The 18,114-nt window shown below is 35.2% G+C and overlaps 2 protein-coding genes across 2 annotated transcripts; one reads left to right on the plus strand and one right to left on the minus strand.

Moving 5' to 3' along the window:
- Positions 1-1,859: 1,859 nt before the first annotated feature.
- Positions 1,860-2,531, minus strand: LOC107493388 (uncharacterized). The gene has a single exon (XM_016114485.1). The coding sequence runs from the start codon at positions 2,529-2,531 to the stop codon at positions 1,860-1,862; it is 672 nt and encodes a 223-aa protein (XP_015969971.1).
- Positions 2,532-10,427: 7,896 nt separating this feature from the next.
- LOC107493387 (probable DNA helicase MCM8) lies at positions 10,428-17,111 on the plus strand. The gene is made up of 17 exons (XM_052262993.1): positions 10,428-10,863; positions 11,245-11,385; positions 11,472-11,589; positions 11,702-11,924; positions 12,054-12,217; positions 12,429-12,692; positions 13,204-13,299; positions 13,408-13,599; positions 14,009-14,079; positions 14,162-14,280; positions 14,578-14,707; positions 15,179-15,230; positions 15,332-15,518; positions 15,627-15,801; positions 16,222-16,392; positions 16,478-16,591; positions 16,760-17,111. Exons 1-17 carry the CDS (start codon positions 10,663-10,665, stop codon positions 16,808-16,810), a joined length of 2,469 nt encoding a protein of 822 aa, XP_052118953.1. The 5' UTR covers positions 10,428-10,662; the 3' UTR covers positions 16,811-17,111.
- Positions 17,112-18,114: the final 1,003 nt, after the last annotated feature.

Here is an 18,114-nt window from a genome sequence, read left to right on the forward strand (position 1 = left end):
AGGTATTCCGTGCAATCATACGATTTCTTGAATATATATCTGTGCCAGCCTTTCTAATGTATAGTCAACTCGAATCAGAAGGAAGTACGCTGATTTTGTCAACTTGTCCACAATCACTCAAATGGCATCGTGTCCTGTTGAGGACCTTGGCAATATCGTGATAAAATCCATAGTGATCTGCTCCCATTTCCATTGTGGTATTTCTAAGGGTTGCAAGGTTCCTGACGGTTTCTGGTGTTCCACCTTCACCTTCTAACAGGTTAAACATTTTAAGACATAATCAGCTATCTCTTTCTTTAAGCCCGGCCACCAGAACATTTGTTTCAAATCTTGATACATCTTTGTCACTCCAGGATGCATAGAAAATCTACTTTGATGAGATTCTGTAAGAATCCCTTGCCGCAAATCTCCAGAGCTAGGCACACAAATTCTGTTTTTATAACTCCAGAGACTGCTACGATCTTATCTTACAGCTTCTGGTTCCTCTACTTCCATCCATTTCAGCATCGTCATCATTTCTGAGTCCTGTGCTTGTGCTTGCTGAATCCTAATCTTAAAATCTAGTGTTATACGTAACTGTGCCAGACGGACTCCCCTTGACGTCTCAGTCATAGCCAATTTAAGGTCCTCAAATTCCGCAAGTAGCTTCTCTTCCTTTATCATCATCCAAGAGATACTCAAATTTTTCCTGCTCAAGGCGTCTGCCACGACGTTCGCTTTTCCTGGGTGATAACTTAACTTAAAATCATAGTCCTTCAAAAATTCCATCCACCTTCGTTGTCGCTATTGAGATCCTTTTGGTCAAAGATATACTTCAAACTTTTGTGGTCAGAGAAAACTTCTAACTGAGCGCCATACAAATAGTGTCTCTAGATCTTGAGAGCAAACACCACCGCAGCTAGTTCCAAGTCATGCGTCGGGTAATTTCGTTCTTGAGGTCTTAGCTGCCGGGAAGCATAAGCCACCACATTTTTGTCTTGCATCAGCACACACCCAAGTCCTTTATGAGAGGCGTCACAGTATACTTCAAAAGGTTTCTACGGATCGGGTAGTACTAATACAGGTGCAGTTGTTAGCTTTTCCTTAAGCATATTAAAACTTCTATCACACTCCGCCGTCCAGATAAATTAAACTTCCTTTCGTATAAGGTAAGTCAAAGGTAAGGCTATCTGTGAAAATCCTTTGATGAACCTCCAGTAATAGCCAGCAAATCTGAGAAAACTCCAAACTTCTGTAATGGTCGTAGGTGGTTCCCATTGCACTACTGCTTCAATTTTTGAAGGATCCACTGCAATTCCTCCATGTGATATAACATGTCCCAAAAATGCCACCTTCTCTGTCCAAAATTCACACTTTGATAGTTTAGCATATAACTTCCGAGTCCTCAGTATCTGCAATACAGTCCTTAGATGCTCTTCATGCTCTCTTTCTGTCTTCGAATAGATGAGAATATCGTCTATGAAAACTACTACGAACTGATCAAGGTACGGACGGAAAATACGATTCATGTAATCCATGAAAATTGCAGGAGCATTAGTTAGTCCAAACGACATAACCGTATACTCATAGTGACCATATCGAGTTCTAAATGCAGTCTTCGGTATATCTGACTCTTTCACTCGAATCTGGTGATAGCCCGATCGCAAATCAATCTTCGAGAACACAGTTGCACCTTTCAACTGATCCATCAAATCATCTATCTGTGAAAGTGGATACTTGTTCTTGATAGTGACTTTATTTAACTGTCAATAATCTACACAAAGTCTCATTCCACCATCCTTTTTCGTTACAAGCAATACTGGAGCTCCCCAAGGTGATGCACTGGGACGAATAAATTTCTTTCCAAGTAGCTCATCCAACTACTTCTTCAACTTTGCAAGTTTCAGTGGTGACATCCGGCACAGTGCTATAGAAATCGGTCCAGTTCCAGGTACTAGTTTGATGCTGAATTCTATCTCACGTTGAGGAGGAAACTCAGGTATGTCATCCGGGAAAACATCAAGAAATTCCTTCACGACTTGGATCTGTTCCAGGCTTAATTCACTATCATTCGAGCTAGCCTCTAACAGAACGTACCCGTCACAATCACTCCCGGCTAAGGTAACTCTTATAGAATTCAGATATAAAGTGTGGGATAGAAATGGTTTAGTATGTAGACTGTCAGATGGAATAACAACAGTTCTTTCAAAGCAATCAAGGAAAACATGATACTTAAATAACCAATCTAATCCTAGAATAGCTTCTAAACCACATAGAGGCAAACAAATTAGATCATGTATAAAAGTCCTATTCCTAATAGCAAGTGGTACTTGCAAGTACACTAAACTGGTCAAAGTATTTTGGGATGCAGGTGTATGGACAATTAGATCAAAGTTCAACTCAGAGAAATCTAGTCCCAATTCATGAGCAACATTTAAAGAAATAAAGAAATGCGATGCACTCGAGTCATACAGTACAGTTAGAAATTGATTTCTGACATAACACTGACCTTGGATCAGGGCGTCTGATTGCATAGCATCATCAGCAGTCATAGCAAACACTCGACCTTGTTGCTGGGTTCATACTGGATTCCGAGCAAATTCTTTTGGGCAATTCCTCGCCAAGTGTCCAAGTTCCCCACAAGTGAAACAGGCGTTCGTTCCTTACAGCATCCAAATCTAACATAGCCATGGCCATGGAGATCATAACAGCTATAAAGATAGCTATGCCTCACATCGATTCGTCATTCAGAGCTCGATTAAACTATGCCTATTTGCAGTCATTGAGGTCTTATCTGCACCAAACAATCAACATTAAGGTGATCAGTCTTAATATCTCAGGTAAGGCACGAACATTCCCAAAATAAGCACTCATAGACATTCATGCCAAATGTATCTTGAAGATACCCTAACAGCATGAGACACACAAGTAGAGTATGCAATGAAGCATAGTCAGTCCACTCTCTAGGCTCTATCGGAAACGAACTGCTTTGATACCAAATTGTAACGACCCAATTTTCAGTATGTCTAGATCATACCGGAAACTGAGCGTTACCAACTTGTCTTCCTAATTATTATCTATTATGTATTATATGAGCCTGATTCGTTATTAAAAACGTAGTTATTTTGCGAGATACTTTTTTTAAAACATTTGGGATTAATAAACAGAATCATTCATAACCAATTCACAAATAATAATAGGTAAAATAGTTATAAACAACCACACATACATCTCAAGCAGTTGATAACTTTTCGTGATCCAACCTTTATTAGAGTATAGACTTTTAGTTAGAACACCCCTAGATATAGCTAAATAATATATATACACACATACACAACATCCCAGGCCCTGACTTGTTCAAGAAGTCCCTAAGCTGGCACCCAGGCTAGCCTAGACTCTATACTCACCTAGTCCCTCTAAGCTACTAAAGCGAGGGAAAGTACGTTTTAAGTCTTCAAAACTCAAGTCAGGTGGATTGTCATCAAAAAGTGGAAGGTCGTCTACTACTCCTCTGCATGATCATAAGTCATCAAAGAGCGTCTCTCAAGTACTTCATCGAGTGGCCACATAACAACAACATCATACGGAGGACTTAGGCTAAGGTCTGTAGATAAGTAGGGTGCAAACGTTGGCTGGCCTCACAGTATATACATATAAATAGAGAACAAGATTCACCCTAGACTTAGAAGACTACCTAGAGTGGAATCCTCTTTGCAGATCGATTATCAACGAACTACGGAAGGATACTTTTGCTTCCATCTGAGGGGGAAGGGAGAGAGAAAGGATAAGAACTGGGGAGTTCTTAGTAGGGTCGGGGTTATTAGTTAAGTTCATTAATTATGTGTTATTTAGCAGATAAATAGCAGATTACCGAGAAGTAGAAAATAGAAGAAACAAATAAATAGAGAAAATAGATAAAATAGAAAGCAAAACACAAACAAAAGAATACAAGAAAACAAAACACAAACACAGAGAATAGAATGAAAACAAAGAAAGCATACATTCAAACAACAATCATAACAGAGGAAATGTGCAACCAAGTATGATGCATGTCTGTCCTATGCAAGCCATGAGCTCATGTGTCGGTTGGCTGCCCGCAATCCCGACATTTATCCGGTCACGAGTAATCCCGATTTTCCGAATACGATTTTCCGTTCCTAAATAAATGCGCATATAATAATAGCTGCTCATTTGAGACGGTCTCTGCTTACTGCAGGAAAATATAAATATACTCTGCTTATATATATATCTTTATTATATTACTCTTCTCTTTATATCTTTTTACTCTGTTTTGGTTTCTCTTTTCTCTGTATCTCTTTACTTTGTTCTGGTTACTCTATTCTCTATATCTCTTTACTCTGCTCTGGTTACTCTGTTCTCTATATCTCTTTACTTTTCTCTGATTACTGTTCCTATGTATCTATATTTACTCTTTTTCTCTTTATCTCTTTACTTTACTCTTGTTACTCTGTTATCTGTGTTTCTTTACTCTGCTCTTATTTCTCATCTTAATGTATGTATTTAAAGCTTATGTAAATTTCGGTATGAATAGTTAGCCTGTCCCAAGTATAGGTTCATTAAGTCTATACTGAAACAGTTTCACTTTTCATATTATACCTAACCCTAGTCACAACTCAAGGACTAACTATGTTGCCCTAGTTCGTTCACTAATCTCTGTTTGATTTTGTCATTTAAACTTTACAGACTTTTTCTTCAATTTTTATCTTCAACTTTTTATCTTTCTTTTATCTTTTCCTCACTATCATGTTATTACCACTCCCTAAGTGTTTTATGAAGGTAACTATGAGATTCTGCGCTTAAAGTTGTCTTTCTAAAGCTTTTACAGAAAACTACATTTTCCGTATTATTTTATTATTTTTATTAAAATATTATTTTTAATTAAATATTATTATTTAATATTTTATTATTATTTATTATTTTATTATTCATTTTTGAAAATTACTCCACTTTAACTTTTAACCTTTAAAATTCACTTTTTACCATCCGTAACTTTTAATATTTCTACTTTAACCACCCTAACTTTCAAAAATTACTAAATAACCCCTTAAACACGAAAATTTTTACTTCCTTGCCCTTTTAAGGATCTAAAGCCTGTTCTTCATTGTTCTTCATCACACTCAAAGTGTTCTTCATGTTCTTCATAAATTCTTCAGATTCTTTCTCTATTTTTACCCGTTTTTCAGTCTTTTCAGCATCCGATTTTTACCAAAATTCAAGATAAATTTGCAGTCTCTAAAACCCCATCTTTTCTACATGTTTTAAACATAAATTGAACCTCAATTTAAGCTCTAGGGTTCGTTTTTCCAGCTGCCCCAAGAACATGAACTTTAAAGCTTGAATTTCATCAAATTTCATCAAAATTTCACCAAATTTTCACCAAAAAGCAATCATATATGTAACCAATTTTTAGCACATCCAAATCATACAAAATTCACACAATTCAAACACAAATAATCAAGATTAATTTCGTGACACCCTACCTTGATTTGCTGCTCCAAATTCGGTTACTCTTTGAAGTGTTCTTAAAGCACTTTTTCCTCCTAAATCACATCAAGAACAACTTTAAATCCACAAACTCTCAACTGACCAAATCTCTCTCAGCAAGTTAGGAAGGGATATCTCACCTTAGAATTGCTGGAAATTAACATTTCTTGGCCCTCAAGTCAAGTTAAGCATGATTCCTAAGGAAGAACATCAAGAAAACACATGTTTAAGCATGTTTCCTTGAAAACCGAATTGAAAGGGGAAAGGAACAGCCATCTCACCTTATTTCCAGCCTTGATAAGTTACATGGTTATGTAGAGGAAGAAGAGAGGATCATTTTGGTGAAATCGGAATTTTGATTTGAGTTTTAGTTTAGAAGAAATCAAGCTTTGAAGATTAAGTGTTCATGAAAGTTTCTCTCTTTTCTCTCTTGTTATTTTCGGCCAAAAGGGAGTAAATGACCAGTCTTGGAGTGTCTTGGGGGTGTAGGGTGAGTTGTGATTGGTTGGCTTGGAGGTGGATTAAAATAATATTAAAATATCTCAGGTGTATAACTACTAAAACTAGATGTATCGGAACACTTGTAAAAACATCTCTAAAAATTATTTTTTGAGCTACTAGCATAAATGACACTAGTAACCTATTTATTGTGAGAATAAAACATGTATAATGAGGCTTTAGCATTGCTAAAGTCATCAGAGAGTGCTGGTGCTAAGTTGCACCAGTAAACCGTAAACCCGGTTAAACCAATTTTCTATTTTTAACTAAAACTGACCAGGTAACCTTATAATATTATTCAAAAAGCTTCTATTATTAATATAATGATAATATTACCCTATTATCTCTCTTCTCTCATGAATCGATTCCGGTTCGTCAAACTGAGACTATTTACGAAAAACCGGATCAAAATTCCTGACCGATACGGTTCAAAAACTATGTTCTTCGTGACTGCGTTATCGAGCTTGCCTCGGAAATGTTTCTAACTTAAAGATGGCATAATGACAATGAGGATTGAGATACTTGATGATATATCAGAGCTTCTCCCCTTACTGACCCTCTGGAGTTCTCCGTACTTTCAGAAAAGATCTCGTGTATTCGAAAACCAGGGTTGTTACACAAACCGCACCGCACATCAATTAAGCATTCGGATTGGATGATTTTTTCCTTAAAACCGAACCAAACCGCACTGCGAACACTTCTATTGGTGACTTTCAGAATTATGTTGTGCAAATTCTGTGTCAGATGGAAATGATTTTTCGTCCATCCTTTTTCGCTATCATGGTTCACCTTACGGTGCATCTCGTTAATGAACTAAAACTTGGTGGCCTGGTACATTATCGGTGGTTGTATCCAATAAAAAGGTTAGCTTGCTTACAAACGAAATTAATTCTTACAATTCATTTCTTTGTGTATATACTGAATGTTATGTCTTTGTTATATAAAAGGTATTTAGGTCGATTGAAGCAATACGTGCATAATAGGGCACAAGCAGAAGGCTCAATTACGAAAGGCTATTTATCTAAGAAAATTTTGACTTTCTGTTCTAGATATTTGGATAATATTGAGACCAAAATCAACTGACTAAGGCGAGTTAATGATCAGCCTGTTGATATTACACATAATTCACAGGAAACTATGTTCCCAAAAATTGGAAAGACTTCAGGGGCTATTTTATATTTTGGACTCACTCCTATGGAAAAAGATCAGGCACATCGTCATGTGTTGGTGAATTGCGAGGCCGTCGTTCCGTTCATTGAGTAAGTATGCACACATCTTAATTTGAAACATGAGTATAACTCATTTCATATAGTCAGTAGTTGGACTAATTTGTTGTTGTGTCATAAAGTACATTTAGGACAGAAACGAAGCAAAGATTACGGAGTCAAACAAGGTTGCAATCTAAGATAGATAGTATTGTGCAAGCAGAATTTTCTCGTTGGTTCAAGCATGAGGTTCATAGAAATTTAACCTGACCATTGTCTTTTTAGGCTAGAATTTGAACTTTATGAAATCCAATTTTTATATCAACGATGGATGTTATATGGTACCAAGTTCCAATGGACAGTATGTAGTATTCGAAAGAAATGAAGTTGCTGGCATGCGGTCCCATGCTTCAGGCAAGACGTTTTGGGGGCGTACAACATCAATGGGTACATGTTTAGAACTATCATAAAGGAAGATGAGCTGAAAACCTAAAATAGTGGAGTTTATGTCTCATCTAATACAAGAATTTATGCAAGTATACATGACAATAAAGTGGCTATTGGTAGTGTTCCATATTATGAAAAAATTGTGGACAAAATCGAATTGAACTACAGCTGCCATTTCACAGTGGTTTTGTTCAAATGTATTTGGGCTGATACAATTACAAGCAGAGGCAGCAAACAAGACCATTTGGCCTTACCAGTGTTAATTTCACTCGTCCGATACACACCGGTGATCGAGAAGAGGATGAACTGTACATATTGGTATTAGAAGCTCATTTGTATACTATGTGCATGATGAAGTAGATAAAGAATGGAATGTAGTGGTTCATGTAAAACCACGAGATTTGTATGACATGGGAGGAGAGAATGAAGAAGTTGAAGCTGCTTTTTCTCCACAGTCAGGGTTGAACATGTTAGCGGCAAGTGACATCGGTGATTTACAGTTGATAAGGGATAATGATATAGAAGACCCAATAGATGATATTTTTGAGAATTCCGATGATGTTGCATAGTAGAAATATGGAAAACCTGAACGTCATTTATAGAGGATATGTGTGTGTTTAATTTAATAGTGTTTATAATGTACGTAGTTCGCTGGTTATATTACTATCTGTATTTTCATATTTGAATTTAAGTTTTTATTTCTTGTTAGTTTTCAAGAATAAAACCAGTTTCTTGTTTCTTTCTACGTTTGTTGCTAGCAAAAGTCAGTTTCCAAATAAATATTGATTTCGTCATCATTGTTGTTGTTTTTAATTTCCAGTGAAAAAAATAATGATATCGAGTAAATGATCTTGGACTGACCAATATAGTCAACATAAGATGGTGGTGTAATAGGAGAAATAAAAACGGAGGACTTCTCATCATGCTGTGCAAGCATTACATTCGCTACCGAAATGGCTATGGCTTCTCCATTCTCTTCATTGGAACATGTAATTACTGTTACTAGAGACATATGGTTTTGTAAATTGAATGTTAGGTTTTGGTTGAAGGCTATTTCAAGACGATCTTGTTCTAACGATTACTTGCAAATGGCGAACAAAGCTGCTATGCAGGTTTGTTCCTTAGGCATACCCTTAAAAACTTGAGTTAAACTACATTTGAATGATGTATATTTTAAGTTGATATATACTTTCAGATTTTCTGCAATAATAGTTGTTATGTTAATGTTCAAATTTGTAGGAACTTCATGAATGGGGATCAATGTCTAAGAAGAAATTTGGCTATACTTTTGTGACATGTGCAGCTGGTAAGACCTCTGAAGACATACTTGCTGAATTAAAGGTTAAAAATAAATAGCTAGCATAAAAAGTGCATCATAGCAAACAGTATGCTTTACAAAAAAGACCATGAACTATACATTTTATTACGATGCAAGCGCACTTTAGGAACACACATATTATTGAGTTGGATATTGCTTCAAAAGAGGAAATAAAGTATATAGAACTTTCTATTACAGAGCTTCTTTCCAAGAAATATGTCCAAACTATCGACAAAGGAGATGGTAGTTATTAATTTTTTTTGTTTAGTTTTAAAGTTCCCTTACCATTTCAAAGCATAAGTTTTTTTTTCTTAATTATTAGCTAATGACTTGGGAGTTATCATTTTCTTTTGAGTTGACTTAGATTGTTGTATGCATGTTGATATTTTTAGTGTCATCTGAATATTCAAGCAAAATAATTAATGACACACTAGATGGGTCAGACACTGATTCAGAAGATGATTTAGATGCTATCTCCTCCGGTGGAATTGACATCTCCAGACATGTTGAGCTTAATAAGGCTCCGGAAGAAGACAATGAAACTTTATACACCCAACAAAGAGAAGATGACGTACATGTTGCAAAAAAGAGCTTCAATCTGAACAAAAAGCCATGGTTTGGAGATGACTTATTAGATCTGTTATCACGTGAAAGTTGTAGATTTGTGACATAGTATTTCTGGCCAGGTCAATATGATGTTGAAGAGAAATTTTTGACTCATTACTTGTTTATCTACTTCAAGAATTCTGATCTTTATACTCTATTGAACTTTGTTTTAATTTTATAAAATCATACCTTGACTTGATTTTTTCTTTAACATTTATACTTGAATGCAAACTTAAAATGCGCTGATAGTACATGAAGAAACCTAATTCGTAAAATTTGTGCACATTATTAAGCAATATATGTTTTTTTAAATCATGAATTATTTTTTACGTAATACAAATCCAAAAATGTATGCAATGCATTAAGTAACGGTGTTTGAAACATATTTTAAAAAAAAATAGTCAGAACTTAAGTAGATTTTACACGACAATGTTTAAACATAAAAGTTCGAGATAAAAACATATTACCGTTAAGAGAAAATCGTTACTAACAGAATATTTGTTATTGACCGTTGCAACAACCACTGCAAAATTGACATGGTACAGCAGTTAAAGCCAAACTACTGCAAAATAAGGAGCTTTTAGAAGCCCTTGCCTGATATGTTGCACCAACCGCTGGTAAATTCCATTTAGCTGTGATTTTTGTAAACCGCCGCTATCTACCGCTTTTCTTGTAGTGTTATTATGGTTTTTCTTTTGGTAAAAACTTACATGTAATTGTCTTTATGTGAAGTTGATAGCTGAAAATCATTAGATGATTTGATAGATTTGACTAAATTATCATCTAATGATTATCAATTATCAATTCATATGGAAACAACTGTATATGAATTTCGATATTTTCTTTTTTTTTGGTCAATGATGTTTTCTTTTGGTCCAATCATTTATCTCTTTTTATCTGGGTTTACTACATTGGGAGCCAAAATTCAGGCCCAATGTGGGACACAACGGGAGAAAAAGTTGTGCTAAATTCACGACCAAAAAAACAGAAAAGAAAGTGGTGCTAAATTCAGTCGTTCTCCCGCAAAGAAACGAAGGAAGCGAGAAAATTGGAAAAACAATTCCCGCCAAAAACTGTGGAAGAAACCACCGCATCGGAAAGAAGATGCACATAATAGGGGAAGAGTCGCAGCCGCAGCAGAGGTGTGGATATGGAAACTCCTCCACCGATCCATTTGGTTTACTTTATATACTCGATGTTTATTTCCCTCAGCAACTGTTCACTGTCCAAGATTCGTGGCTCAACCTCACTTCTGCTCTTCTCTCCTACTTCTCTTCTTCCTCCGGCCAAAGCCTGGCTTCTCAGGTACTCTACGTTGTTTACTCTTCCCCATGCAATTCGCCACAGTTAGGTACATTTCTCTTCGCTTCATTGCATTCGCTAATTAACAATTAGTGTTTTAAGTTTTAGTTAATGAATTTCTCAAGAACTAAAGCATCTGAAAAAGCATTTGTAGCAACGACATTAAAATCGATATTTGTATTGCATTCACGCAGTAATTTGTTAACAAACTCGGAGACAATTTACATGAATGTATTAATTTTTTGTAGGTTCTTAATTTTGGAGAATTTGTTAGTAAGAATCAAATATAAACATGTATAAGTGCTATTGATCTAGGTACATTGATATTGAATATTTGAATGTTCGATTTGGTGTGGCCATTTAATTCTTGCAGCATGATTTCAGGTGAAAAATGATTATGGAAACTTTGTCCTGTCAGTAGACTTTCAGCAACTCAAACAAATATGCCATGTTGAGGAATTTTATGCAATGTTGGGGGAGAAACCTAAAATTGCTCTCTTATGCATGAGTGCCGCACTTCACAAGGTATACTTGAAGTCTCGTTTCTTATAATAAACTTGAGCAACACAAGCTCTTTATCTCATGATTATTTTACTTAAAATTGGTAACAGGTTTTGCTTTCCAACTTGGAGAATGACAAGCCGGAGCTTGATGCAAAAGTAGATATCCGTCTTCATAACTGCCCTGAAACTATGATTGCTCTAAAGAACTTAAAAGCAGCTTTCATTGGTATATCATAAATTCGTTGTATTTATTTTTATGCTTGACTATGAAATTTGAAGTTTTTTCACCGTATTGAAGACTAAAATGCATTTTAATATCCTTTTTGGTGATTTGATAGACAAGCTTGTCTCAGTTCGTGGTACTGCTGTGAAAGTCAGCACTGTCAGGCCTCTTGTAGTAGAGCTGACTTTCAAATGTAGTAAATGTAAACAAAGTATTACGCGTATATTTCCAGACGGCAAATTTTCACCTCCATCAACTTGTAATTTGCATGGTTGTAAGAGCAAAATCTTTATTCCATTTCGATCTACTGCTCAAACTATTGATTTTCAAAAAATAAGGTGAGGGTTGCGGGGACTCATCATCTTTAATCTCTTCTTCATGTGCCACTTTTTCCTGTCCTCCCCCATTCATGCATGAAAGCATATGTTAAACCGATAGTTGATCATTTGATGTTTGTGCTGAACCAGAGTTCAAGAGATATTAAAACCTGAAGATCATGAAGAAGGGCGAGTGCCTCGAACAGTGGAATGTGAGCTTACTCAAGATCTTGTAGATGCATGCATACCTGGTGATGTGGTGACTGTTACCGGAATTATAAGAGGAATTAACACTTATATGGATATTGGAGGAGGTATGGTAGACACTGCATGTTGTGTTATCCACCATATATGGTGTCCTAGATTAATGCTTATGTGGATGTTGATGTGGAGCATGTCTAAGTTTCTGCACATTGTGCACAGATAACCATTAAATTTAAATATCTCAATTACTTTCCGTAAGATTCAAATTTATTGTCTTGAGTTGTTTCTCATGTCTGATTCAGCTTGTTGGTATTTATTCAGGGAAGTCAAAGAACAGAAGCCAGGGGTTTTACTACTTATATCTGGAAGCTGTATCTGTAAAAAATTCGAAGTCACAGTCCACTCCTGGAGATTCGCAAGAAGCTAATCCCAAAGCTAGACCATCCGAGCTGTTGGATCTGTTTTCATTTTCTTCAAGGGATTTAGAATTTGTAGTGAAGTTTGTGGAGGAACATGGTTCAGATTTGTTTCGTCAAATCCTTCAATCTATATGCCCATCCATCTATGGCCATGAGCTTGTTAAAGGTAAATATGTATCACTTGAAGCATGCCTCTAACTTGTTTGCATTCAATTGCTTGTTGATTTGCTGGGAGGGTGAGTCTTGGTACATTGTTTATTACAATGTTGCTTCCTTGTGACTTGTTGCTGGTAGCCGTGGGTTCTTCTCATGGAAATCTTCCCCGAGAGTCCAGACTGTACAAGTGCCCAAGTCTTATGCATTAGGATATCCTTTTTGTGACATGTTTGGTGACAGGTTTTCATGTGCTTTCTATAAGTTTTACCTTTTTAGCATAACCTTGTTCATATTTCCTAGAAAAAAGATTGTAATTTCACTAGCCTGACATGTTTTTGCTCATGTTTAACTTATGAATCTCTTCGCTGAAATGTGAATTGTAAGTAACGGTCTTGGAAGTAGAAAATGCAACTCATACTATTACAGTATTACGGTACTCCAACTGTTTTATCTCTTGGTCATATGTTTGAAAACTAGCTTGCAATCAATAAAACAATTCTATTTTGCTATCATTTCAACAGCCGGGATAACTGTTGCATTATTTGGTGGTGTGCGAAAGCATTCTATGGATCCAAATAAGGTTCCTGTGAGGGGGGACATTCATGTTATAATTGTTGGTAAGCTTTTTAATATTGTTTTCTTCAGTTAGAAGTTAGAATAATGGAGAGTGATGAAAAAGTTGGGATGATATGACCAACTTGTTATATTCCAACTTCAATTTTTAGGTGATCCTGGTCTTGGTAAAAGCCAATTGCTACAAGCAGCAGCAGCAGTTTCTCCACGTGGCATTTATGTATGTGGGAATGCCACAACCCCCCCCCCCTCTCTCTCTTCCCTCCCCCTTCTCTTATCTTCTTTCTTCTCTCTTTTCATTTTTATGGATTTTCTTGATGAAACTGTGATCTTATGGGCTCCATGTGTCTGCTGATTCTGGCATTTTGTGGTTAGTGGTAGTTGTTACTGGTTGATAAGGAATATGTGGCAATTTTTGTTTAAATTGTGCTTTTATAAGTTGCCATTCATCATTTGATTCCTTATATTGTTTTTCTTGTTTTGAAATCTTTGCTACTAAATGATAAATGAGGAATTTAAATTGTAATAGATAAGGATCGCATATTATCAAGTCATTGGTTTGACCAAAGAGTATGGGTTGCTCCTTTGATGGTAGGAAATCATATGTTGTTTTCCTGTAGAATACTGAATGACTTCACATTAAGTGAAAAGGAGGTTTATTTCTCTTATGCTCCCTGGATGTTCTAACTAATCATGCTATGCTCTTTTGCAATAAATAGTTCTTGAGTGAATGATTGTTGGAATTCCTGATAGGTGCCATGGTTCTGGCTGATAGTGGATTGTGCTGTATTGATGAATTTGATAAAATGTCATCAGAACATCAGGTCTGTCCTCTGGGGATCAATTTCTTGTTATTTGAATCTAAATTTTGATCTGAAGCTTTATTGTGAATTTGTTTTACTACAGGCTTTACTAGAGGCAATGGAGCAACAATGTGTTTCCATTGCAAAGGCTGGTCTAGTAGCAAGTTTATCATCCCGAACTTCTGTCCTGGCAGCTGCAAACCCCGTTGGTGGTCATTATAAGTAACATTATACTAGTTTTCATCTTATTCTCACAATTTTCCATTCGCAAGATTCTTTCTTTTTATATTCTGCATATATTATCGTGAAAAGAATAATATATGAACATTAAACAGCAATAGACTTTGGCAATATCTCTTATATTTCCATTTTATTTTATTATATTAAATAAGGTAAAATTTTTTGAGTTTCTCAATTGATATATTTAAATTTGAATATTGTCTGTACTGCTATCGAATAATGCCACCCCTGCTACCAAGCCAAATGTTCCTTTTAATGAAACCAAAAACACAATTGCAGCCGGGCGAAAACTGTTAATGAAAATTTGAAAATGAGTGCTGCTCTCCTGTCACGTTTTGATTTGATTTTCATACTGTTAGACAAACCTGATGAGCTTCTAGACAAGCGACTCTCCGAGCACATTATGTCCGTAAGTTATACTGTCTTCTTATTCGTTGACTGTGCTTGCTAGGACAATAAAGTATATGTTGTCAATAACTCTTTCACGGTTGATGGGAATGACATCTTTTTCTTATCTTGATTAAAGTAGCAACTGTTATACCGATAATAAATCAATATTACCAATTTTTTAAGAACTGTGAAAATTTTTAGTTTCTAGGCAAGTATGTCTATAAATTTTAGTTTCATCCATGGACTAGCAGAGAAATGCAGGATATTCATAACAAGTAAAGAGCTTCATGATTTGCCTCTTGGCTGTACATGTAGTCAGCCAGTTCTCACAGAGGGTTTTCTTCACATTAGATTTCGGTCTTCTTGCCATAGGACAATATATCATCCCATAGTATTGCTTTCCTTCTAATGTTATTGGTTCATAATTTTTGTTTACTACTTATACGGTTCTGTTGGCACTGAAGATTGTTGGCCCAAATTTATCTTGCAGCTACATGCTGGGACTGGACAACATTCACTGGCATTGAAAAAGCGACGTGGAGGTTCTCTCTCCACTCCCTCTTGCCTGATTGTTTAGATTGGTAGAGCTCACTTCATCTTGGTTAATTTTGATTAGCTGATGTAGAATATTAATCTGAACCAGATCCGCTCCCTGAGTCCAGAACTGTTGTATCGCAGAATGGTGAAAGTGGTGTAAATTTGGGTGTTAGATCTGGTTCTTTGGTTTCAAGGCTGAGACTTGATCCACAAAGAGACAGAGATTTTGTTCCATTGCCCAGTCAACTTCTTCGTAAATACATTGCCTATGCAAGGAGTTTTGTATTTCCTAGGTGATTTTGATGTCATATCTACCTATTGATTCTAGTCTACTATTCCCTTGTACAGATTTGGGGATCTTATTGTCTACTTCTCTTCTCTTTTTCATTTCTCATAACCAGGATGTCCAAGCCAGCAGCAGATATCTTGCAAAAGTTTTACCTTAAACTTAGAGATCATAATACTTCGGCTGATGGCACTCCTATAACAGCAAGGCAACTGGAAAGTCTGGTAAGGTTGGCTGAAGCTCGAGCTCGGGTGGAATTGAGGGAAGAAATAACAGCCCAAGATGCACTGGTTAGTCTTGCATGTTACTATGACCTCGATAATGTAACCAGTTCTGTGTCAGGCCCTCGAGTTTAGTTTGAGTAAATTGCCAGCTTCAGTGCTATTGTCTTTTAGCACATCTTCTGAGAGTTTTCCCATCAAAACTTAGAAGTAATAATTAAAGCTATTTTAAACATAGCAGCCCAGGAGCTCAGTTGCAAGAAACTAAAGGATAGCTGGCAAATTATATTTTTCTGCCTCAACTTTTAAGGTCATCCAACAGTAACTTAATATAATTTCCTATAGTGAGCAAGTGAGTGCAAGGACAACTGAATGTTTCCACTTTCCTATCCATGTTGAAGTTAAGACCGTTATTACGTTGAATAACTTAAACCATTCTTGAAATTACATTACCTTGAAATTATTCTTGTAATGACATTGGTTATGCAGGATGTTGTGGAAATTATGAAGGAATCTCTGTATGATAAATATGTTGATGAGCATGGTATTGTTGATTTCGGTCGAAGTGGGGGAATGAGTCAACAAAAGGAGGCAAAACGCTTTCTAAATGCTCTCAATAAGCAATCTGAACTAGAACAAAAAGATTGTTTTTCAATATCAGTACGTGCACTGTTGTACTCTTTCTTCTGCATTTGCTGTGGGTGGTTTCAGTCATTGCTAAAGCCATACGCTTTACTTGTTTCAGGAAATATATAACCTTGCAGATAGGATTTCCTTGAAAGTTCCAGATATTGACACTTTCATTGATAATTTAAACAGTGTTGGTTATCTTCTCAAAAAAGGACCAAAAACATACCAGGTATGGTGGTACTTCACTACTTCTATTGTCTAACTGTATTAACCTTTTATATGTTACAAACTTAATATACTAGTGTGACTTGCACCTGAAATCTTTGCCAAAATACTTTCGTGTAAAATTTTGAATGTTCGTTATGGGAATTGAGAGGATCCTTTTGACATTTTGCAGGTGCTATCCTCTTCGTATAGTCGAAGCCAATCATTTAGGACTAGGGGCTAACCCGAATTTGAGCAGTAATTTTTGTGTTATGCTGAATTTTGGGCTGTGTGCTGCATTATCACAGTATGGCATGCCATGATGCCATGCATGAGAACAGGATAGATAATTTTTGTATGCAAAGTTTGTATTTACAGCCTAAACTCTAGCAGTCTGGCCCAACAAATGGAGGGAAAAAGAAAGGAAAAGAAGAGGGAAAAAGAGAAAGGGGGGAGGGAGCGTACTGCTGACCTCAAATTTAACCCCTTATAGTAAAAGAAAAATGAGCAGATCCAGCCATGTTAAATAAACATGGCTTTTGGCATTTAAATCTTAACAATTAAGGTAGTTTAAAAAAGGGTGGCAAGGTAGAAGGTATCTCTAAGACGAGCACGATAATTTTTAAATTTTGTGTATTAAATGTGTCATATTTATATAAATTATCAGATTTTATTAAATAAAAATTAAAAGCTAATATAAAAATTAAGTTAATTACTATGTAATAAAATTTTTATAACATTAAAATAATATTTTAAATTTTAATATAAAAGTATAAAAAAAATTAAATTTTATTTTATATTTGACAAATTAGATTATTATCTTCAAAACTTGTTAATTGACTATTTTTGTTAAAATTATTATATAATATGATTTTTTTCAAAATATTTGTGAAATTTAATTTTTTGACTTTATTTAATATGTACAACGTAGGTTTCACATAGTAAGTTCATTTTTATAAATTTGTCATATTTGTTAACTTTTTTTATATATTAGTTATTGTCAGGAAAAAATAATTTTTATGCATGAATAATGCGATGGTGTGCGACTAATACAACTATAGAAACTGATATTTGTATTGGAAAAGGTTTCGGATCCAACACTGTAGCGGTCAATAAATTAACTAACAATAATTAAACACTAAAAAATATTTAAAATTAAAAATATCCAAAATTCAAGTAAAAAATTTGAAAATAAAATAAAACAAAATCAATTTAAGGTATAGAATTCAAGATTTAAAATTTAAAATTTAGAATAAAAAAATTAGAGTTAGAATCTTGAATTTAGAGTTCGAATTTAGAATTTAAAATTTAAAATTTAGAATTTAGGATTGCCAAATTAATGGATGGTTGGTGTGGACACCCAATACTAATTGGTGATTGATTGAAATTGTAGTGTTAAAAAAAAGAAAAAGAAATTCAAAAGATAAATGGATAATTTTAAAAAAAAATTGTGAATAATTTAAATTTTACAAATATTTTGATAAAAAGTTAGATTATATAATAATATTTTTAACAAAAATAATTAGTTAATAAGTTTTGAATATAATA

Source organism: Arachis duranensis, chromosome 6, assembly GCF_000817695.3.
Source record: "Arachis duranensis cultivar V14167 chromosome 6, aradu.V14167.gnm2.J7QH, whole genome shotgun sequence".
Taxonomy (NCBI): Eukaryota; Viridiplantae; Streptophyta; class Magnoliopsida; order Fabales; family Fabaceae; genus Arachis; species Arachis duranensis.

Bases quoted from the DNA above. Each gene is read 5' to 3' on its own strand.
- LOC107493388 (XM_016114485.1), bottom strand. From the start codon at position 2,531: ATGACTGCTGATGATGCTATGCAATCAGACGCCCTGATCCAAGGTCAG.
- LOC107493387 (XM_052262993.1), top strand. From the start codon at position 10,663: ATGCACATAATAGGGGAAGAGTCGCAGCCGCAGCAGAGGTGTGGATAT. The intron at 11,925-12,053 runs GTGAGGGTTGCG...GTGCTGAACCAG, and splicing joins ATTGATTTTCAAAAAATAAG to AGTTCAAGAGATATTAAAAC. The intron at 13,600-14,008 runs GTGTCTGCTGAT...AATTCCTGATAG, and splicing joins TGTGATCTTATGGGCTCCAT to GTGCCATGGTTCTGGCTGAT.